The 20205-nt window shown below is 39.5% G+C and overlaps 1 protein-coding gene across 1 annotated transcript in view; it reads left to right on the top strand.

The window, feature by feature from the left end:
- zdhhc14 (zinc finger DHHC-type palmitoyltransferase 14) overlaps nt 1-20205 on the top strand; it is a 135038-nt gene that overhangs the window by 87716 nt on the left and 27117 nt on the right. The window contains exons 4-6 of the mRNA XM_072265364.1: nt 7647-7784; nt 9251-9299; nt 18444-18546. Coding sequence (XP_072121465.1) covers nt 7647-7784; nt 9251-9299; nt 18444-18546 — 290 coding nt within the window. The remainder of the gene's footprint in view (nt 1-7646; nt 7785-9250; nt 9300-18443; nt 18547-20205) is intronic.

The raw sequence follows: 20205 nt of genomic DNA on the forward strand, positions 1-20205 counted from the left end.
CCCTTTAGGATTTTATATGTTTCAATAAGATCCCCCCTCAATCTTCTAAATTCCAGCCAATATAAGCCTAGTCGATCCAGTCTTTCATCATATGAAAGTCCTGCCATTCCAGGAATCAATCTGGTGAACCTTCTTTGTACTCCCTCTACGGCAAGAATGTCTTTCCTCAGATTAGGGGACCAAAACTGCACGCAATACTCCAGGTGTGGTCTCACCAAGGCCTTGTACAACTGCAGTAGTACCTCCCTGCTCCTGTACTCGAATCCCCTTGCTATGAATGCCAGCATACCATTTGCCTTTTTCACCGCCTGCTGTACCTGCATGCCCACTTTCAATGACTGGTGTACAATGACACCCAGGTCTCGTTGCACCTCCCCTTTTCCTAATCGGCCACCATTCAGATAATAATCTGTTTTCCTGTTCTTGCCACCAAAGTGGATAACCTCACATTTATCCACATTAAGTTGCATCTGCCATGAACTTGCCCACTCACCTAACCTATCCAAGTCACCCTGCATCCTCCTCACAGCTAACACTGCCGCCCAGCTTCATGTCATCCGCAAACTTGGAGATGCTGCATTTAATTCCCTCATCTAAGTCATTAATATATATTGTAAACAACTGGGGTCCCAGCACTGAGCCTTGCGGTACCCCACTGGTCACTGCCTGCCATTCTGAAAAGGTCCCATTTAGTCCCACTCTTTGCTTCCTGTCTGCCAACCAATTCTCTATCCACATCAATACCATACCCCCAATACTGTGTGCTTTAAGTTTGCACACTAATCTCCTGTGTGGGACCTTGTCAAAAGAACTATTAGGATGGGAAACAGCTTCTTCCCTCAAGCCATGAGACGACTGAACTCCCTGCCACCAGCCAGGTCTCACCATGTATTAAATGCCAGATGTGTTTTACTCTTTACTTTTTCATTTGTGTTGTTAATGCACCTTATTATTTGTTAATTTATTTGTGATAATACTCAGTTATGTATGTGAGCTATATGTACTGTGTTGCGCACTTTGGTCTAGAGGAATGTTGTTTCGTTTGATGGTAAACGTGTACAGTTGAATGAAAATGAACTTGAACTTGTAAGTCAGGCAGCAGCTGTGGAAAGGGAAGCTTCAGATCAAAAAATACTCTTGGAACTGGGAAGGAGAGAATAAATGAGAGTTTTAAATTGCAGAAGTAGTGGATAGAATAAAGGCAAGGTATCTTTATATTAAGGTGATGTCTGAGTTGTCATGGTGATAAGATGCAGGGATTGACCTATCAATAGAATGTCGTGTTTTATTTTAGTCGAGTCTGGCTCTTCATGACCTCGTGGACGATAGGGTCCTTAGGGTTTGCGTGGCAAGATACAGAAGTAGATTGCCAGGCCTTTCTTCCATGCAGATACTGCTGCCTAGGTTGGGACCTGGCTGGGTTTGAACTCAGGACCGTCTGCCTTGAAGTCCACTGCTGATGCCACTACACCACCAGCCGGCCCATCAATAGAATAATGGAGGCAAATTGAAGTGATAGCAGAAAGAAACAATGTGTTGCTAATAGTAGGGATGCTGGACGTGCCCAACTCGCCAGGCTATAACTATGGACAGAAAAGCTGAGCCAATGTCACCAGTGGATGACTCGGAGCAGAAATAGCCACTTCTGATGCAAAGCGCAAGTGGGCTATGTTAAATGAGTTTGATACTGGTTTTGCAAAGCTGTAGCGAGCTGAGCTGAAGGTGAGGTAATGTTCCTCAAGCTTAAGTTGGACATCCTTGTAACAATTCAGGATATCACAGAGAGGTCAGAGTGGGAGTAGTATGGATAATTTAAGTGATAGGCAACATTAAACTCAGTGTTGCTCTTGAGTACTGAACACAGGTTTTCCATAAAGCCTATTTTGACATTCTGTACACCAAGGGCAAGACAGTAAATTAGAAAAATAACAAGCATAGTATGCTTTATGTGGAAAGATAAACTGAGTGGTGGGAAAGAAAGAGGCGAAAGAACAGATGATGCATCTCCTGCAGTTGCATGGAACAAGTGTACTGTAAGATGAGGAGAGGCGAGTTGGGATGGAAGGTCGGACCAGGGAGTCATGAAGGGAATGGAGGGGATGATGTATGTGGTGGTGAAATCTTGATGTATAGAATAGTTGATTTTTAGAGTTAAGGACCAAATGTGGGCAACTGGGGCGAGCAGGGAGGTTGGGATGGAACAGTTGGGATAAAGGACCTGATTCCATGCTTTATTACTGCTTTACCCTGACTCTATCATGAACTCTTTTATTATATGTCTTTCTCATATCTTGGGAACCACCCCTCAGGAAGGGCGATCAAGTCTGATGAAATCCACTATAACCTTAAGTGTAACATTTGTAAAAGAATATTTGGAGAAAAAGATCTCAAACACAACCCAATGATTGTAGTTTAGCAAGTTGCAGCAATCCTGATCCCTGCGTGCTTCCAAGAAATGGACTACCTGAAGGAAGTATCTCTTAGTTTCATGTTAAAAAGGCCTCATCTAAAATCGATGGTTTAAAAAAAGTAGTTAAAATGGATAGTAACATCCATTTTAACTTTTTTTAAACCATCAATTTTAGATAAGGCCTTTTTAATATGGAAAACTAAGGGAATAAAAACTTTTCTAGATTTGTTTTTAGAGGATTGTTTAATGTCTTTTTCGCAGCTAGTGGACAAATATGATTTAACCAATGCACAATTTTTTAGATATTTACTAGTTAGGAATTTTTTTTTTACGTGATTTGTTACTGAATTACCCATTTGTTCATTTACCAAATATGATAGCTGTTATCTTTCAGCTTAAACCATTCCAAAAAGGATTGATAGCCATCATGTATAAACGGCTATTGAATTTACGAATGATGTCTAATAATAAGGTTAAATGTGCTTGGGAATTGGAATTTCAAGAGTCACTTTCAGATAATCAATGGAATAAAATTTGACATTTAGTTTAATAATTCATCTATCTGTGCCCATCACTCCTTGATTGAGTTCAGGGTAGTGCACAGGACACATATGTCGAAAGATAAACTAGTGCATATTTTTTCTAATATAAATCCTACCTGTGATATAGATGCAACACTGAGGTGGCCACTGTAACTCATATGTTTTGGTCCTGCATAAAGTTAAATAATTTTTGAAGAGATGTTTTTAGAACGTTATCAAAAGTCATAGGTCTGGACCTATAACCTAATTCACTTATGGCAATCTTTGGGATTATTCCAAAGGATGCAGGAAACATTCCTGCTTCCGCTCAACGCATAATAGCTTTCTCAACTTTATTGGCTAGGAGAGCTATTCTATTGTACTGGAAGGATCCCAATCCACCTACTGTATTTTTTTTGGCTCTTCTCCATTATGTCTTGTTTAAGTTTGGAGAAAATAAGGAGTCGGACATTTGATACATCTTTTAAATTTGAGCAAACTTGGCAACCTTTTATTCAATGTTTTCATCTGATCTAATTCTTTTTACTTTTCAAGTTTTTTTTTCTTCTTCTCCGCAAAGTTTTAGATTTGACTAGAAGGATTTTCCCTTTTTTTTAACTGTATCCTCAAAGTGGACTGCCCAGTCCCCCCTTTTTTTTTGTTTTAGGTTAGTTCAGTGGGGTTTTTTTCCCTCAATAACAGGAAATCTTGAGTCTTTTTTTTCTATGAACTGTTAAAGGGAGAAGTGGTTCTTTTCTCTCTTTATACTAGTTTAATACTATATATGATTTTGACAGTGTATGTTCCTTCCTTGTTTGTACTATTATTGAAATATGTATTTGAGATAACCTCTCCTCTGGTTTGTATTTATCCTTATTCTTTTAAGTCAATAAAAAAAGATTGAAAGAGAAAGGAAGTATCTCAAGGCACTGGAGAGATGCTAACAATGCTGACAAAAATCCTCCAGTCTCCACTGGCACAATAAGTGACCAACATGAGTTTCATCTTCCAGGCCAGCATCCTCAGTGAGGTCCTAATAACCAGCTATTTGGCTCAGATGGATAGGACACATTTTTCATATACAGGTTTCCCCTGCCATCCGAAGGTAGAGCTTTCCTATGAAAAGGTTCGTAAGCGGAAATGTCGTAAAGTGAAGAAGCAATTACCATTTATTTATATGGGAAAAATTTGTGAGCGTTCGCAGACCCAAAAATAACCTACCAAATCATGCCAAATAACACATAAAACATAAAATAACAGTAACATATAGTAAAAGCAGGAATGATATGATAAATACACAGCCTATATAAAGTAGAAATACTTTTCCACAATCATCACTGCACTGTTCTCCGTAGCAAAAATCTCACCCAAGCGCCGTCGGCAGAAAATCTCACGCAAGCGCTGTTGGCAAAAACGCGGCACAGGCGCTGTCCAGTAACCTTTAAGCTATGAAGCTGCCAAATCATACCAAATAACACGTAAAAATACACAGCCTATATAAAGTAGAAATAATGTATGTACAGTGTAGTATCACTTACCAGAATTGGTTCAGTGCCGAGCACACTGATGGTGGTGTGTTAGACTGAGTCGTCGCAGGTTGGGTGGTGTAGTGGCCCCGCCTTCCAGGCCGCCAACCGATACCAAACCGCGAAGCATGCAGGGGTCCAGCGGTAGCCGGGAGGTACACAGCACATCTTTAAGAAAAAAGCCGAAATAAACATGCTAATTAATTACGTGTCGGGCGGCACCTAATTAATTAGCATGTTTATTTCGGCTTTTTTCTTAAAGATGTGCTGTGTGCCTCCCGGCTACCGCTGCATTCTCTGCGAATCACGGGGTGGTGGGACACTGGGGTGTCATCTCGTCATCTGTTTCCATTAGAGCAGGCAGCTCATCTTCTCCTATGACTGCCTGCCTCGATGTTGAAGGTCAAGGTTTGTCATCTGTGGCTGATGCGGAAGGCTTGCTTGACTGCTGAGCCTCGCGCACTTTTCTACCACACAGTTCTTTGTAAGGACTCAAACCATCTTGCAAATATGCCCTAAAGCTACGTAAACACAAAATAATCTGCAGATGCTGGGGTCAAAGCTACACTCACAACACGCTGGAGGAACTCAGCAGGTCGGGCAGCATCCGTGGAAACGATCAGTCGACATTTCCACGGATGCTGCCTGTCCTGCTGAGTTCCTCCAGCGTGTTGTGAGTGTTGCTTTGCCCTAAAGCTATGTACCCTTTCAAAACTAAAGTGGTACTTTATCATTGCAGCGAAAATCTCACGCAGTTGCTTCACGTTCATTTCGCTACTAAATTCGGTTTCGATTGTTATCCTTTCCTCTTCTAATTGCATCAGCTCTTCATCTGTCAGTTCTTGGTCATGAGATGCCAAAACCTCTTCAACATCATGTTCGTCAGCTTCCACAAGCCAAACTCACTTAGTCCTTACTTCGTTCACTACGATCGAAACGCTTAATTATGTCTAGTGTTATGCTAAGTGTAACACCCTTACGAGCTCTTCTAGGCTTTTCCAATACCTTAGAACTCATCTTACAAACTGCTGCTCACAGGCATGTGTTTAAGCTATGCCGTTCCGAATCCGGGGGAGAGCGGCTGCTCGGGGTGCGCGCTGCCTTTTATTGCACGCTGCTTTTTTCACACGCTGATTTTCCCCGCGCGCTGCTTTTTTTTGGTAACAGTGAAAACACCTTCTGAAAGCGAAAACAGGGTACTAATGTAGATCTTTCGTAACAGTGAGGTTTCGTAAAGCGAACGTTTGAAGAGCAGGGGACACCTGTACCTAATAATTGACTGGCAAAATAAGTTCAGCTATGGCAAGAAATAACTATTTGACTGTAGAGAATGATTAAAGGGTGTTTGCTAAGCTTCCTGGAAAAAGTGTAACATAGTCTCATCAACTGGTGGAAATCCAGGTGCATTACTGCTCAGAATGGGGAAGGGGCAGTCAGGACAGCACTGAGAGCCTTGAGTTACGCTGTCAAGAGCACACAGGAGCCTGTGTCAGGAAAGAATCCTTCAGTTGATAAGTTACTCATCCTTGCATCTCTTCAAGCACCACCTACTCCACTTGTGTCAGACTCTGCAGGCTCCCACACATAGGCCTCGCCACACAGATCCTGCAGAAGCGAATACAAAATAATGACTTGAATTGTCTCTGGCTTTTGGCTTTTTTGAGACCTGTTCTTTGGATTTCCCTCCATTTGATCATTATCATACTGGTGCTCTTCTAATGTGTGTCCCTCACAAACTGTACACATTGCACTCTAGAATTACAAGAGCCTTGTTTTTAGTGTATTACAGTGCAACAAAAATGGGAATAATTCCCAATTGGAAGCTTATATTAATGTATTTTGTTTTGCTGGTTGCCAAACCTGCCTCACTTATGGCCTGATTTCGGCATGGTAATGTCAATCCTTTGTTGAAAAATGTAACATACGAACAGTTATGTATAGTTAAATAACCAAGTCTACATTTATAAAAGGCTTTTTTTTTTACAGCCTTGAGATATTATAAAGCAGCTTTTTAAAGTAGAAAGTAGAGTAAATGTCTGCTAACATGAATCCAGTAATATCCAGACGATTGACAGTGAGGAATATTTTGTAGGATAAAAAATATACAGTGACCAGAATATTAAGGTGAAGCCCCTTTCCTTTCTTCAAACTATAAGAATGAACTTTTTTATTTCCATCAAAGAAGGCAAGTGGGCCTAAGTTTAATATCACTACAAGAAGGATAACCTGCCCACCTATGCAGGATTCTGCTTGTAGAATAGAGAGTTGTTGACCTATCTTTGAATTGGAGTAAAAGGCTTGTGAATTTAGGATATTCTATTATACCACACTTTGAAACAACAAATAAAGCTTTTCCATTGTACTCGGAGTATAATTGGTGTTTTTTAACTGTAATCTTCTGGATGTTGTACTTTGCATGAGACTGTGAGCTCAGCTGTCACGAAAATGTTCATGAAAATGGCCAGGATTCCTTTTTAAATTGTATTCTGCTTACGAAGTGAAAGTGGATGCTTCCATCCATAAGGATTGTACCGAACCATAATTCTATTGTTGAAGTGAGCAATGATTCAGAAATATTTGGCATTTCTTTTTGCCAAAATTGAAGTACTAACCTTTCCCATTGAATATGAATCATATTTTAATCATTAAGAAGGAATTTCTATATCTCGGAATAAATTAACTATTTTTAATTATTGAGAAGAAAATTAAAGTACAGTATTCCATTTGAGGAAGTAGAGCAGCTTCCTTTGTCTCATAAATTTTAAATTTATCATTAAATTCTTTCTTGTTGGCTTGAATAGAGTAGTTGAAACAGTCTTACAATTAGTGGGTTTCATCATTTTTATTGCACATTTTTGGTTTAAAAGCAACTTTATTTGAGAATATTTGTGGTTTTATTGGAGAATATTTGAGAATATATGTGCACATTTAATTTCCTCATTCTTTTTTAATGTTAAGTGCATGAAGAGGGCAAATGAAATATTATCAGATCAATTATGTTTCTTCCCATAGTTGGAACACCATTTGGAATATAATAAATTTTATCTGGATGAAAAGCAGATGTGGCATGCAAAATATTTTCCTGATATTGCTAGAAGTCAATCTAGGTTAAAAATAACCAGTCATGCAAACTCCATTTTGTAACTTGATGCTATAATTTGTTTTCCAATATTGCTCTTCCCCCTTTAGAACGATTTGATCACCATTGCCCCTGGGTAGGCAACTGCGTGGGAAAAAGGAACTACAGATTTTTTTACATGTTTATTTTGTCACTGTCATTTTTGACAGTATTCATCTTCGCCTTCGTCATCACTCATGTCATTCTCCGTAAGTATTGTATTCATTTGGACTATTTGTAGAGTGGCTTTTCTAGCTCTCCTCCCACCTTCTGATATGAAGCAAATGGTAGTTACTGATTGAGTGATAACACCTTGGATATGACTGCATTTGGGTTCAATGTAGAAGTAGTTGAAAACCCACATTCTAAGAATACTTTATATTACAAGACAGTCAATCATGCATGACTGCATCATAAATGAAAATGTATTTGTTGGAACACAAGTTGGTAGACACCAGCATATTTTTGATGGAATGCTTTTGAATCATGATCATTGAGATATTTATTCTAAAAAAACATTGGGCAGATGTGGATTTAATATTTGTTTAATGGCAAAACAATAAAAGTTAATGTTAGTGAAGAAAGTTGTGTATTTCTTATTTGAATAGAAATACATTTAGTTCTTTTACACAGAATCTTTGAACTGTAAATGGAAAAAACTGGACTTTTAAAGGATTTTGTTTGTTATGTGCTTGTACTCGTCAGGTTAAAGAGAATCCTATATCGTCTTATTTTAGTTCCCATATCACCCTCTCCTGTGGCCTCTTGAGTGACCTGGGCTAATTCCCACAAAGTATAACATGTAGACATTGTAGAAACTGGATTAAGACAGTTTCAATTTATAAAGGATCCAGCTAGTTTACAGAGGAGATTTTTGTCCATCAGTTATAGCTGGACTTCAATGCAGTCAGAGTTTTAATTCAGATCTTTGAAAGAGTATATTTTAATTGTACTCCAAGTGAACTATAGTTTTCTTCAATATAACAAGCTGATTTATTTTCTTTTAATGTAATAATATTTACAATTCATTTCTGGCATCAAGAGTTTCAGACCTGGTTGAAAACAAACACAAAAACTATTCCAATGATTTTTTTTTTTACCATACTAATCAATTAAGTATAAAATGTATAAATAGTATTTGATTTAATTGCTACCTGAATTATTGGTACCAGAAGTTTCATTTCTGTATCATTAAAAATTTTAGATTTTTCTATTGTTAAGTATGCCGAGACCAAGAAGTCCTCAAAGTTAGACGTGAACTCCAAACTCTGGCAGTGTGATGCTCAGGCATTTTGTTCATGTGCTTGCCTTTTTTATCTTTTAGTTGTCCTATTTGGTGGATAAATCTTTGCCATAAAGTTAGGTGGATTCATACTAGTGCGTTGAGATACATGCAAATTAATGAGGTGTTCAAAGTAAAATTTGAAATTTAAACATTTCATTGTGTTTATATGTCATTTTTATGCAGATAAAAAAGTGGGAAGTTTCTGCAATAGTTGTAGTTCAAAAGGAAACGATTTTATAGACGAATATAGGATACAATGTTAAAGCTTCATGATTAATAACATTTGAATATGATCATTGTACTTTTAAGAAAGTAACCATAAGCTCTTGCTCATGATTGATTTTTTGAATTAATTTTCTTTTAACCTAACTTTTGATCAATTTTACATAGGATCGCAGAAGACAGGATTTCTAAATGCGCTTAAAGACAGTCCTGCAAGATATCCTTTATTGTTACATTTGTCGGGGGGGGGGGGCGCGGTGGGAAATCCAGAATGTTTACTCCTCTTTCAGAGAGTGTACTATGGTTAGTGTCAGTTTGCATTTTTGTAGTGACCTACTTCACAACTCTTCAATGGATTTTTTAGTATTTTTGGTTTTTGAATAATTTCATAATGTAACATTTTTTATTTATAACGATAACATATTAAGTTGCACAATTAATAAGTTTCCAGTTTTTGGAAAAGGTGTAATAAGAACCTGAGAATTAATTTAGAGTAAATATACCCATAACACATTAGAATTAGCTTTTAGTTTTGTTCAAAGTGCATTTATTATCAAGGTTTGTATACTGTATACAACTTAGAGTTTCGTCTTCTGGTAGGCAGCAACAAAACATGGAAACACAATAGAACCCATTTAAAAAAAAAATCCCCACACAACAAAGAGTCCAACACCTAATATGTGAAAAAAGAAACAAATTGTGCAAGCAAACACATAACACAGAGAACATTAACCGTAGAGTCTCTGGAAGTCAGTTATCCTGTGTCTATCCCTCTCTGCAACAGATTGGATACTGTTGGGGTTGGGGGGGGGGGGAGTGTTTGTGATGACCTACCAGAAGAAAGCAACAGTGGTCAAGACTCTGGCACTGAGAATGACTCCTATGGCTCTGAAGGGAAGCGGGGAGAAGAAATAAGCTGTGGTGATGGGGGTTTCTTTAGTTAGGGGAATAGAAAGGATGTTATGTGGACAAGAATGAGATTCCTGGATGGTATGTTGTTCCTGGGTGCCGGGGGTCCAGGACATCCTCAGATCGAGTCCTCAGCATTCTTAAATGGGAGGGTGAGCAGCCAGAGGCCGTGGCCAACATCAGTACCAATGATGTAGGTAGGAAGAAGGATGAGGTTCTGCAAAGTGAGTTCGGAGAGTTGAAAGACAGTACCTCCAGGGTTATGATCGCAGGATTGCTACCTGTGCCACATGCTAGTGAGGCCAAAAATAGGAAATTCATACAGTTTAACACATTATTAAGGGTTTGGTGTAGAGGGAAGGCTTCATATTTTTGGATCATTGGGCTCTTTTCTAGGGAATGTGGGACCTGTACAGTAGAGATTGTTTGCATCTAAATTGGAGGGAAGCTAAAATCCTAGCCGGAAGGTTTGCTAGTTCTGCACAGGGAGGGATGGGGTTAAACTAGGCATGCAGGGGGATGGGAACCAGAGTTCTAGAACAGAGTGGTTGTGGAGACAGATGTTGAGCTGTCAGACAAAGTCAGGAATCAAACAGTTGAGCATGGTACAACTAATGTTCTTAGCTGCATATATTTCAATGCAAGAAGTATTATAGTAAAGATATATGACCTCAGGATATGGATCAACACATGATTTAATGATTTTGTAGCCATTCATGAGATTTGGTTGCAGGAGGGGCAGGATTGGCAGCTCAGTATTGTTTTACACGTGACAGAGCAGGAGGGATTAAAGGGGGCAGGGGTGGCATTACTAGTCTGGGAAAATGTTATGGTAATGCTCAATCAGGACAGACTAGAGGACTCATCTAGTGAGGCTTTTTAGGTGGAACTGAGGAATAAGAAATGTATTACCATGTTAATGGGGCTACATTATAGACCACCCAACAGTCCGCATGATTTACTGGGACAAATTAGCAGAGAGATCACAGACTGTTGCAAGAAGTATAGGTTGTGATGGGTGATTTTAACTTTCCACATAATGACTGGGACTCCCATACTGTAAAAGGATTAGATGGAATAGAGTTTGTCAAATATATTCAAGAACATTGCCTTAAGCAGTACATAGAAGTCCCAACAAGACAGTGTGCAATACTTGATCTCCGATTAGGGAATGAGACAGGGCCGGTGACAGAAGTTTGTGTAGGGAACACTTTGCATCTAGTGATCGTGATGCCATTAGTTTCAAAGTAGTTATGGAAAACGATAGGCTTGGTCTGTGGGTTGAGGTTTGAAACTGGAGAAAGGCCTATTTTGATGGTATCAGAAAGGATCTAGCAAGTGTTTTCTGGCAAAAATGTACTCAATAAGTGGAGGTCTTCAAAAGTGAAATTTTGAGAAACATTGCTTGCATGTGCCTCTCAGAATAAAAGGCAAGGATAATGGGTTTAAGGAACCTTGGTTTTCGAGAGATATTGAGGCTCTGGTTAAGAAAAAAAAAGAATGTGCATAGCAAGTATAGGCAGGTGGGAACAAATGAGGATCTGGAAAAGTATAAGAAATGCAAGAGAGCACTTAAAGAAATCTGTGGGGCTGAAGGAAGGCAAGAGGTTGCTTGAGCAGGTAAGTTGAAGGAAATTGGTTCTTTGGAAGATCAGAATGGCAATCTATGCATGAAGCCAAATGAAATGGGAGAAATATTAAATGGATATTTTGCTCAGGAGATGGATGCAGTCTATCTATAGAAGTGAGGCAAAGCAGCAGCAAGGTCGTATACACTATACAGATTACAAGAGGAGGAGGTGTTTGCTGTCTTGAGACAAATCAGGGTGGACAAATCCCTAGGTTCTGACAAGGTGTTCCCTCTGATCCTGTGGGAGGCAAGTGACGAAATTGCAGGGGTCCTAGCAGAGATATTTAAATCATCCTTAGTGACAGGTGAAGTACCGGAGAACTGGAGGATAGCTAATGTTGTTCTGCTATTTAAGAAAAGCTCTAAGAATAAACCAGGAAAGTTATTGTAAGATATTCTAAGAGACCAAATATATGAATATATAATCTCTTTTTACCTCCAGTCCTATGAAGGGTTTTGGCCCAAAATGCTGACTCTACTCTTTTCCATTGATGCTGCCTGGTCTGCTGGATTTCTCCTTCATTTTGTGTATGTTGCTTATATGATTATTCGGATAGACATAGACTGATTCAGGGTAGTCAACATGGCTTTGTGCATAGTAGATCATACCTAACTAGTCTTAGAGTTTTTCGAGGAAATCTCCTAGCAGTGGATGTTGTCTACACAGACATTTGACAAGGCCCCACATAGGAGGTCAGTTAAGAAGGTTCAGTCGCTCAGCATTCAAGATGAGGTATTAAATGGGATTAGACATTGACATTGTGAGAGAAGCCAGAGACTGGTAGTAGATGGTTGCCTCTGACTGAGACCTGTGACTAGTGGAGTGCCACAGGGATCGGTGCTGGGTCTGTTGTTGTTTGTCATCTATATCAATGATCTGGATCAGCAAATTTGTGGATGACACCAAGATTGGGTGTGTCGTGGACAGTGAGGAAGACTTATCAAAGCTTGCAGCAGGATCTGGACTAGTTGGGAAAATGGGCTGAAAAATGACAGATAGAATTTAATGCAGACAAATGTGAAGCCTTGCATTTTGGGAGAACCAACCATGGTAGGGGTTACACAGTGAGTGGTAGAGCAGTGAGGAGTGTGGTAGAACAAAGGGATCTGGGAATACAGGTCCATATTCATTGAAAGTGTCGTTATAGGTAGATAGGGTGGTAAAGAAAACCTCCAACACATTGCCTTTTGTAGATCAAAGTATTGAGTGCAGCAGTTGGTATGTTAGGTTGAAGTTGTACAAGATGTTGCTGAGGCCTTAATTGGAGTATTGTGTGCAGTTTTGGTCGCCTATCTACAGGAAAGATAAAAGTAAGATTGAAAAAGTACAGAGAAAATTTACATGGATGTTGCTGGGATTGGAAGACCTGAGCTTCAGGGAAAATTGAATAGGTTAGAACTTTATTGCCTAGAATGTAGAAGATTGAGGGGAGATTTTACAGAAGTACACAATTATGAGTGGTATAGATAGGGTAAATGCAAGCAGGCTTTTTCTACTGAGTTTGGGTGAGACTACGACTAAAGGTCATGGGTTAAGGACAAAGGGTAAAATGTGTAAGGGGAACATGAAGGTAAATTTCATTTGGAGTGGTGAGAGTGTAGAATGAGCTGTCAGTGCAAGTGCTGGATGCAATTTCAATTTCAATATTCAAGAGAAGCTTGGGTAGGTACATGGAGAGCTATGATCCGGGTGCAATTCGATGATACTAGGCAGTTTAAATGATACGGAATGGACTGGATTGGTCAAAGGGCCTATATCGGTGCTGTAGCTTTCTATGACTCTGTGTCATGGAACATAACCCCCAGGGTCCCCAAAAGTGAGCATAGCTGTGAAGCCCATTCACCCCAGAGGCAAGTGAAACCCAATGGGTACAGGCAATAACTTCTCCAAAACCCGGCAGCATGAGCCCTAAGACTCCGGTACCTCTTGCCCAACACTAGCAGTGAGAAGAGACTGGTCAAACACGGGCAGATGGCACTGAACACTTGTTTGCTTACTGCTCTCGTCCTCAATGAGAACAGAAAATGTGACATATCCAAGATACTGGTGACACAGAACTATCTAGCAATGCAAGCAGTGATCAGAGTGCAAAGTAGCTTCAAGAAAATTTGGATAAACTGAGTGAATGGACATCAAAATGGCACATGGAGTATAGTGTGGAAAATATGACGTTATCTACTGTAGCACAAAAACAGAAATGTTGGGTTTTTAAAAACAGTGATTGACTTGTATGTAAGTTGTGAAAGATAAAAGGCAGGTGTGGTGGATAATTAGAATTACAAATAGTATGTTGTTCTTTTTTATTGCAAGACGATTTTAATAGAACAGGGAAGGTGTATTACTCCAATAAGTTGGTAGACCATGCCTTGAGTAATTTTAGATCATAAGATAACGAAGCAGAATTAGGCTGTTCAGTCCATCGAGTCTGCTCTGCAGTTCATTATGCTGATTTATTATCCCTTGTAACTCCATTCTCCTGTCTTCTGCCTGTGATTGATGATGCCTTACTAATAAGAACCTATCAATCTGTGCATTAAATATACCCAATGATTTGGTCTCCACAGCCATCTATGGCAATGAATTCCACAGATTCACCACCCTTTGGCTAAAGAAATTCCTCTTCATCTCTGTTCTAAAGGGACATTACTGTATTTTGAGGCTGTACCTTCTGGTCCTAGACTTCTCCACTATTGGAAGCATCCTCTCCAGGTCCCCCGTCCCCCCCATCTAGGCCTTTCAATATTTGATATGTTTCAACAAGATCCCCCATCGTTCTTCCAGACCCCAGTGAATATAGGTCCAGAGCTTTCAAACATTCCTTGTACATTAACCTTTTCATTCCTGGAGTCATTCTCTCGAACCTCCTCTGGACCCTCTCCAATTCCTTCATAAAGGGGTCCAAAACTGCTCACAATACTCCTTATAAAGCCTCAGCATTGCACCTTTGCTTTTATATTCTAGTCCTCTTGAAATGAATGCTAACATTGCATTTGCCTTTCTTACCACCTCATCAACCTGTAAGTTAACCTTTGCCCATTTTCCCAATCTGTGTAAGTCCTGCAGACTCTGTTTCCTCAACACTACTGGCCCCTCCACTTATCTTTGTATTGTCTGCTAACTTGGCCACAAAATTCATCATCTAAATCAGCGGTCCCCAACCACTGGGCCGCGGACTGGTACCGGGTCGCAAGGCAAGCGCTACCGGGCTGCGAGGAAATGATATGATTTGGCGATATGAGTCAGCTGCACCTTTCCTCATTCCCTGTCACGCCCACTGCTGAGCTTGAACGCAAGCAAGATCATTACGCGTGCGTCATCCATGTCAGCGCGGGAAGGAGATCAACTCCTCAAGCTTGCAAATGACGGTGGGCTGAAAAGTATGTTTGACATAACATCTCTGCTGGCATTCTGGAACAAAGTCAAGGCTAAATATCCTGAGGTAGCCACAGAAGCACTGAAAACATTGCTTCCATTTCCAACATATCTCTGCGATGAATGCAACAAAATCTAAATTGCGGAATAGACTGGACATAAGGAACCCCCTTCGAGTATCGCTGTCTCCCATCACCCCTCGATGGCACTGTCTTGTTGCAGGAAAACAAGCCCAGGGCTCCCACTGATTCAGCGATATTGGTGTGTTGCAATGATTTTATATGTTCATACGGGGAAAATATGTGCTGTGTGTTTAATATCCAAACGTTACTTAAAATGTTATGATGCTGTTGACTTACTTATATAACCATATAACAATTACAGCACAGAAACAGGCGATCTCTGCCCTTCTAGTCCGTGCTGAATGCTACTCTCACCTCGTCCCATCGACCTGCACTCAGCCCATAACCCTCCATTCTTTTCCTGTCCATATAGCTATCCAATTTAACTTTAAATGATAATATCGAACCTGCTTCTGCCACTTCTACTGGAAGTTCGTTCAACACTTACTTCAAGCTCTCCAGTCCTCCCCTGATAACTGATTTATCACTATATTCATGCGAGGAAAATATGCGCTGTGTGTTTAATATTAAATTCGTTAGATAAACCCTTTTAGAAACAAAATTGAGTGTATTAGCCACTTATCACCAATATTCCGGTTGTGATTAACTACCCCACCCAGCGCGAACAGAATCGCCAAAAACGATTTGTGAAACAAAATTGGCACGTGCAAGTCACGCATGCGCACTTGTGCCCGCGCAAGGCTTCATGGTCATTGTAGTCTTTTCAGGGTAAACGCAACGTGTTTGGCTGCTACTCTTGTCCGTTGGCAACCGTCCCTTCCCCCCCCCCCCCCCACCCCGGTCTGCAGTGCAAAAAAGGTTGGGGACCCCTGATCTAAATTATGAACACACAACATGAAAAGAAATAGTCCCAAAGCCAACCTCTGCAGAACACCCCTAGTAAATGGCTGGCTGGCAACCAGAAAAAAGGCTTTCTTTATTCCAACTCCTTGCCTCATACCAGTCAGCCGATCTTCCATCCATGTTAGTATCTTCAGAAGTAATTTTGGTCTCTGCTAAAAAAAAAGAATGTACTTGTTAATGAGCAAATGCAGCAAAGATTGACTAGGTTGGTACTTGGGAAGGTGAGCCTGTCATTTGGCTTGCTTCAATGAGGCTAATCTTTTCTGTAGCGATTTTGATGAATAAAAGATAATGTAATTGAAACTTAAAATTTTTGGCAAACTAGATGAGGTAGAAAAGGGAGGATGTCTCCTCTGGCTGAGGGCTCTTGAGCTCAAGGTCACAGTCTCAAATTGAAGGACAAACCATTTAGGATTGAAACAAAGAGAGATTTCTTCACAGAGGATGCTATCTGTTTGAATTTTTCCACTGCTGAGGCTTAGTTATCGATCTGCTTTCAAAAATTATATTGAATACATGAAGTAACAAAAAATTTGGCAATAGGACAGGAAAGTGATGCTAGAGTAAAAGACCAGCCATCATTTTATTAAATGGCAGAGGTGGCTAAAGAAGGCAAGAACTCATGTTCTTCTTGCATGATTGCGAAGCCCTGAACTTGCTGGTATTTCTCAAAGGTGCAGCAATGTTGTTCTCTGCAAAAAATCCAGTAGTAGAATGCAAACTTATGGCAGCTACTGGGAAATCTGACCACCGTACTTGTGCAGTTAAGAGCATTGAATGGAGAAGAAGATTATAAGGAAGCAAAATATTAGGTAAAATGTATTCTTTAATTAATTGAGTGTAAATAAATAAATCATAAATGCATTTCTTTAATTTCTTGCCTAGCAAATCAATCCCATTAGCACAATCCTTCCTCTCCCAGAGATGAGGTGGTTGGAGGTTCTGTTGGCATTACTGTAACACTCGGTTTTTACAGGACGGAGTTGCTAGCTTCATGCTCAACCCTCCTTTCGCAGCCAGGCTTGGGACCGTCCGTGGTGGAGTTCATCATTTGAAGTGGAATTGATTTATTATTGTCACATGTACCAAAGTACTATGAGAAAATTGTTTTACATGCCATCCATGCAGATCGTTTGAGGTAGTGCAATGGAAAACAGTAATTCAGAAGAAAATGTTACGAAGAAAGTGCATCTTTATTAAAGCAGCACTCAATTTCCTTCATTCCAAAGAAAACAATCACAATCTTGCCAGTCTCAGGTGATAATTCTCTAGCCTTGGTAATATAAATATCTTCTGTATCCTCTGTGGTGCAATCATATCCTGTATCAAAGTGACCATAATTGAAAACTGTGCACTAACTGGAACTAACTCAACCTTTTATGCAGTTCCAGCATGACCTTCCTTCTTTTAATCCAGTTTCTCATGTAGAACAACCAGTTGTTCTGCCAAAGTCAGGGATACTGTGACATGCTTTATGCACTTCTGTATCCTGCTTTTTAATGCATTACCTCATGCCTTGTTTGTTCTCCTGAAATAAGGTACCTTAATATTGTCCAAAATGAATTACATTTACTCTCTATTTACCACCTGATCAGTCTATTGATAATCATAGTCATACAGCACAAAATGTGCACTTTAACCCATTGAATCCATGCCAGCCATCAAATATCTATCCATACTTCATGTACAAGCACTTGATCTGTAACTATCTATGTCATGGCAATACAGATGTCATGAGAGTACTGGTCTCTAGCACCTCTCAAGCAGAGAGTTCAGATTCTGAGTAAAAAAAAGCTCTTTCTTAGATCTTTCTAACACTCCAATCCCTTAATCTAAATCTAATTTAAATATTCAAATCTAGACAGATGGCTTTGAAGGCCTCTTCCTTGCTATCCGTCACACTACTAATATTGTCACCTGTTCATTGTTTTGGTTCTTTATGGTGAATATCTGATTTCAAACGGAGTATCCGGATAGGAAGGAAAATACTTAATTGCAGAAATTAAATCAAAATGGGAGCAATTGACTTTTGCCCTCGTCAATTGCATTGATAATGAATGTTCGGTAATGTAACTATGAGTTGCAAAGCTGGGATTTAGTGACTAATTTTTCATGAAGTTGACTTTGAAACTGATGTTTATGTAACAGACTTCTTGGGGAAAATGACTGATATTCTAATATAATTTGCAATTCACAAGATAACATTGTGGTCAAGTATGTAACATTTGAATACCGTTGTATATGACATTGAATACCATTGTCAAGAATTTAACATTTATTTCAAACCTTTTAATGGCATATTTATAAAATATTTGCACATGTATGTTTAAAGTTTCTGTTCAGTATTTTCTACCAGTGGTTTTTAGAATCAACAGAAATAGGTTTAAATTGTAGAAAGTGCATCTTTGTTTTTCACTCTTTTATCAGTCTTAATTCTATGTTAATCCTTGATTCCATTATTACTGTACTGGAGGCAGTTGTTTGCTTCTTCTCTGTGTGGTCAATCCTTGGCCTTTCAGGATTTCATACCTATCTGATCAGCTCAAATCAGACAACAAATGAAGATGTAAGTATTTTGAATTATTCCATAGTAGTTTGCTTATGGTCTGATTTTTGTTTCTAGTGCTTGCTAATAATCAACAGTTTCTATTGCATTCTAATGTGCTAAGTAGTTGGAAATTCTGATATCAAGTGTAGCTAGGTTCACTATCTTAGCGGTAGTTTGCTTAAATTTGTTCCTTGAAAATTAGGAATTGTGTTTAGTTAGCAACCTTATTTATCTCAAAATTTGGCAAAACAAAGACCTGCATTGTAGTTAAGAATGAAGATTTGGGTTCCAAGCAAAAAAACATAGCAAAGCTTTGGACAAGGGGAAATAATGTCTCTTGGATGTTATTGAGCTTTTTGCAAAGGTGACCAAAAGGACTGATATGGTAAAATAGTAAAAGTTGTCTACATGGACTTTGAGGAATTTTTTTTTTTGTCACGATTCTACATGGTAAACAGATCTGAAAGGTGAGACCACGTGGATCCAGAGTGAGCTAGCTAATTGGATACAAAATTGGCTTGGTGATAGGAGTCAAGAGGATGGTAGGGGAGTGTTGTTTTTCAGTTTGGAGGCCTGTGAGCAGGTGTTCCACATGTATCAGTACTAGATAACAGTTTTGATGAAAATATAGGTAAATATATGAGTAGTAAGATTGATAATTAGTAGTGCGATGGACACTGGAAAAAGGTTGACTTAGGTTACAACCAGTTCTAGATTAACTGGGAAAGGACCAAAGGAATGAAAATGAAAATTGACTCAGAAATGTGCAAAGTGATCCATTTTAGCAAGTTAAATCAGGGCAGGGTTTAGACAGTAGATGATAGGGCCTTGAGTATGTAATGGATCAAAGAGACCTTGGGGTATAAGTACACATTTCTCTGAAAGTAGTGACAAGTGTAAACAAGGTGGTGAGGAAGGTGTATGGCTTCAACAAATGGGGAATTGAGTGCAAGATTTAAAATATCATGTTGCAACTGTACTGGGTTTTTATGAGACCACATGTGGAATATCATGTGCAGTTCTGCTCCCATACTGTAAATTAGATGTGTTCAAGTTAGAGAGGGTGTGGAGAAGATTTATGAGTATGCTGCTGGTACTGGAGGGCCTGTGCTTCTAGGACAAGACTGGGACTGCTTATCCTGAAATGAAGGAAGCTGAGGGTTGATCTTAAAGACGTTTATAAAATCATGAGGAACACAGATAAGGTGGATGGTCACAGAGGTTGGGGAGTTTAAAACTCAAAGGCATAGGTTTAAGGTGTGAAGAATTGATAGGAATCTGAGGGCCATGTTTTTCCACACATAGTGTGGTACGTATATGATATTAGCTGCCAGGGAAGTGGTAAAGGACCAGTACAATTACAACATTTTTAAAGAGATATTGACAGGTTCACAGATAGGAAAGGCTTAGGGGGAAATAAGCCAAACGTTAGCAGCAGAAACTAGTTCAGGACTGGTTGACATGGACAGGTTGGGAAGAAGGGCCTGGTTCTGTGCGGTACAACTCAGATATTCAGTGCAGTAAAGGAGAATAGGATTAACACTTCCCATTACTTAGTTAGGATAGGATAACAAATGGTTAGGTGAGCTTCCCCATTCATTAGTTGGTACTCTCAGTGGATGTCTCAAAATGCTGGGAGAAGGAAGAGCAGAATTAACTAGGGTTCCCTTTAATAGC

The sequence above is a fragment of the Mobula birostris genome, chromosome 8 (assembly GCF_030028105.1).
Source record: "Mobula birostris isolate sMobBir1 chromosome 8, sMobBir1.hap1, whole genome shotgun sequence".
In the NCBI taxonomy this organism is placed as follows: Eukaryota; Metazoa; Chordata; class Chondrichthyes; order Myliobatiformes; family Myliobatidae; genus Mobula; species Mobula birostris.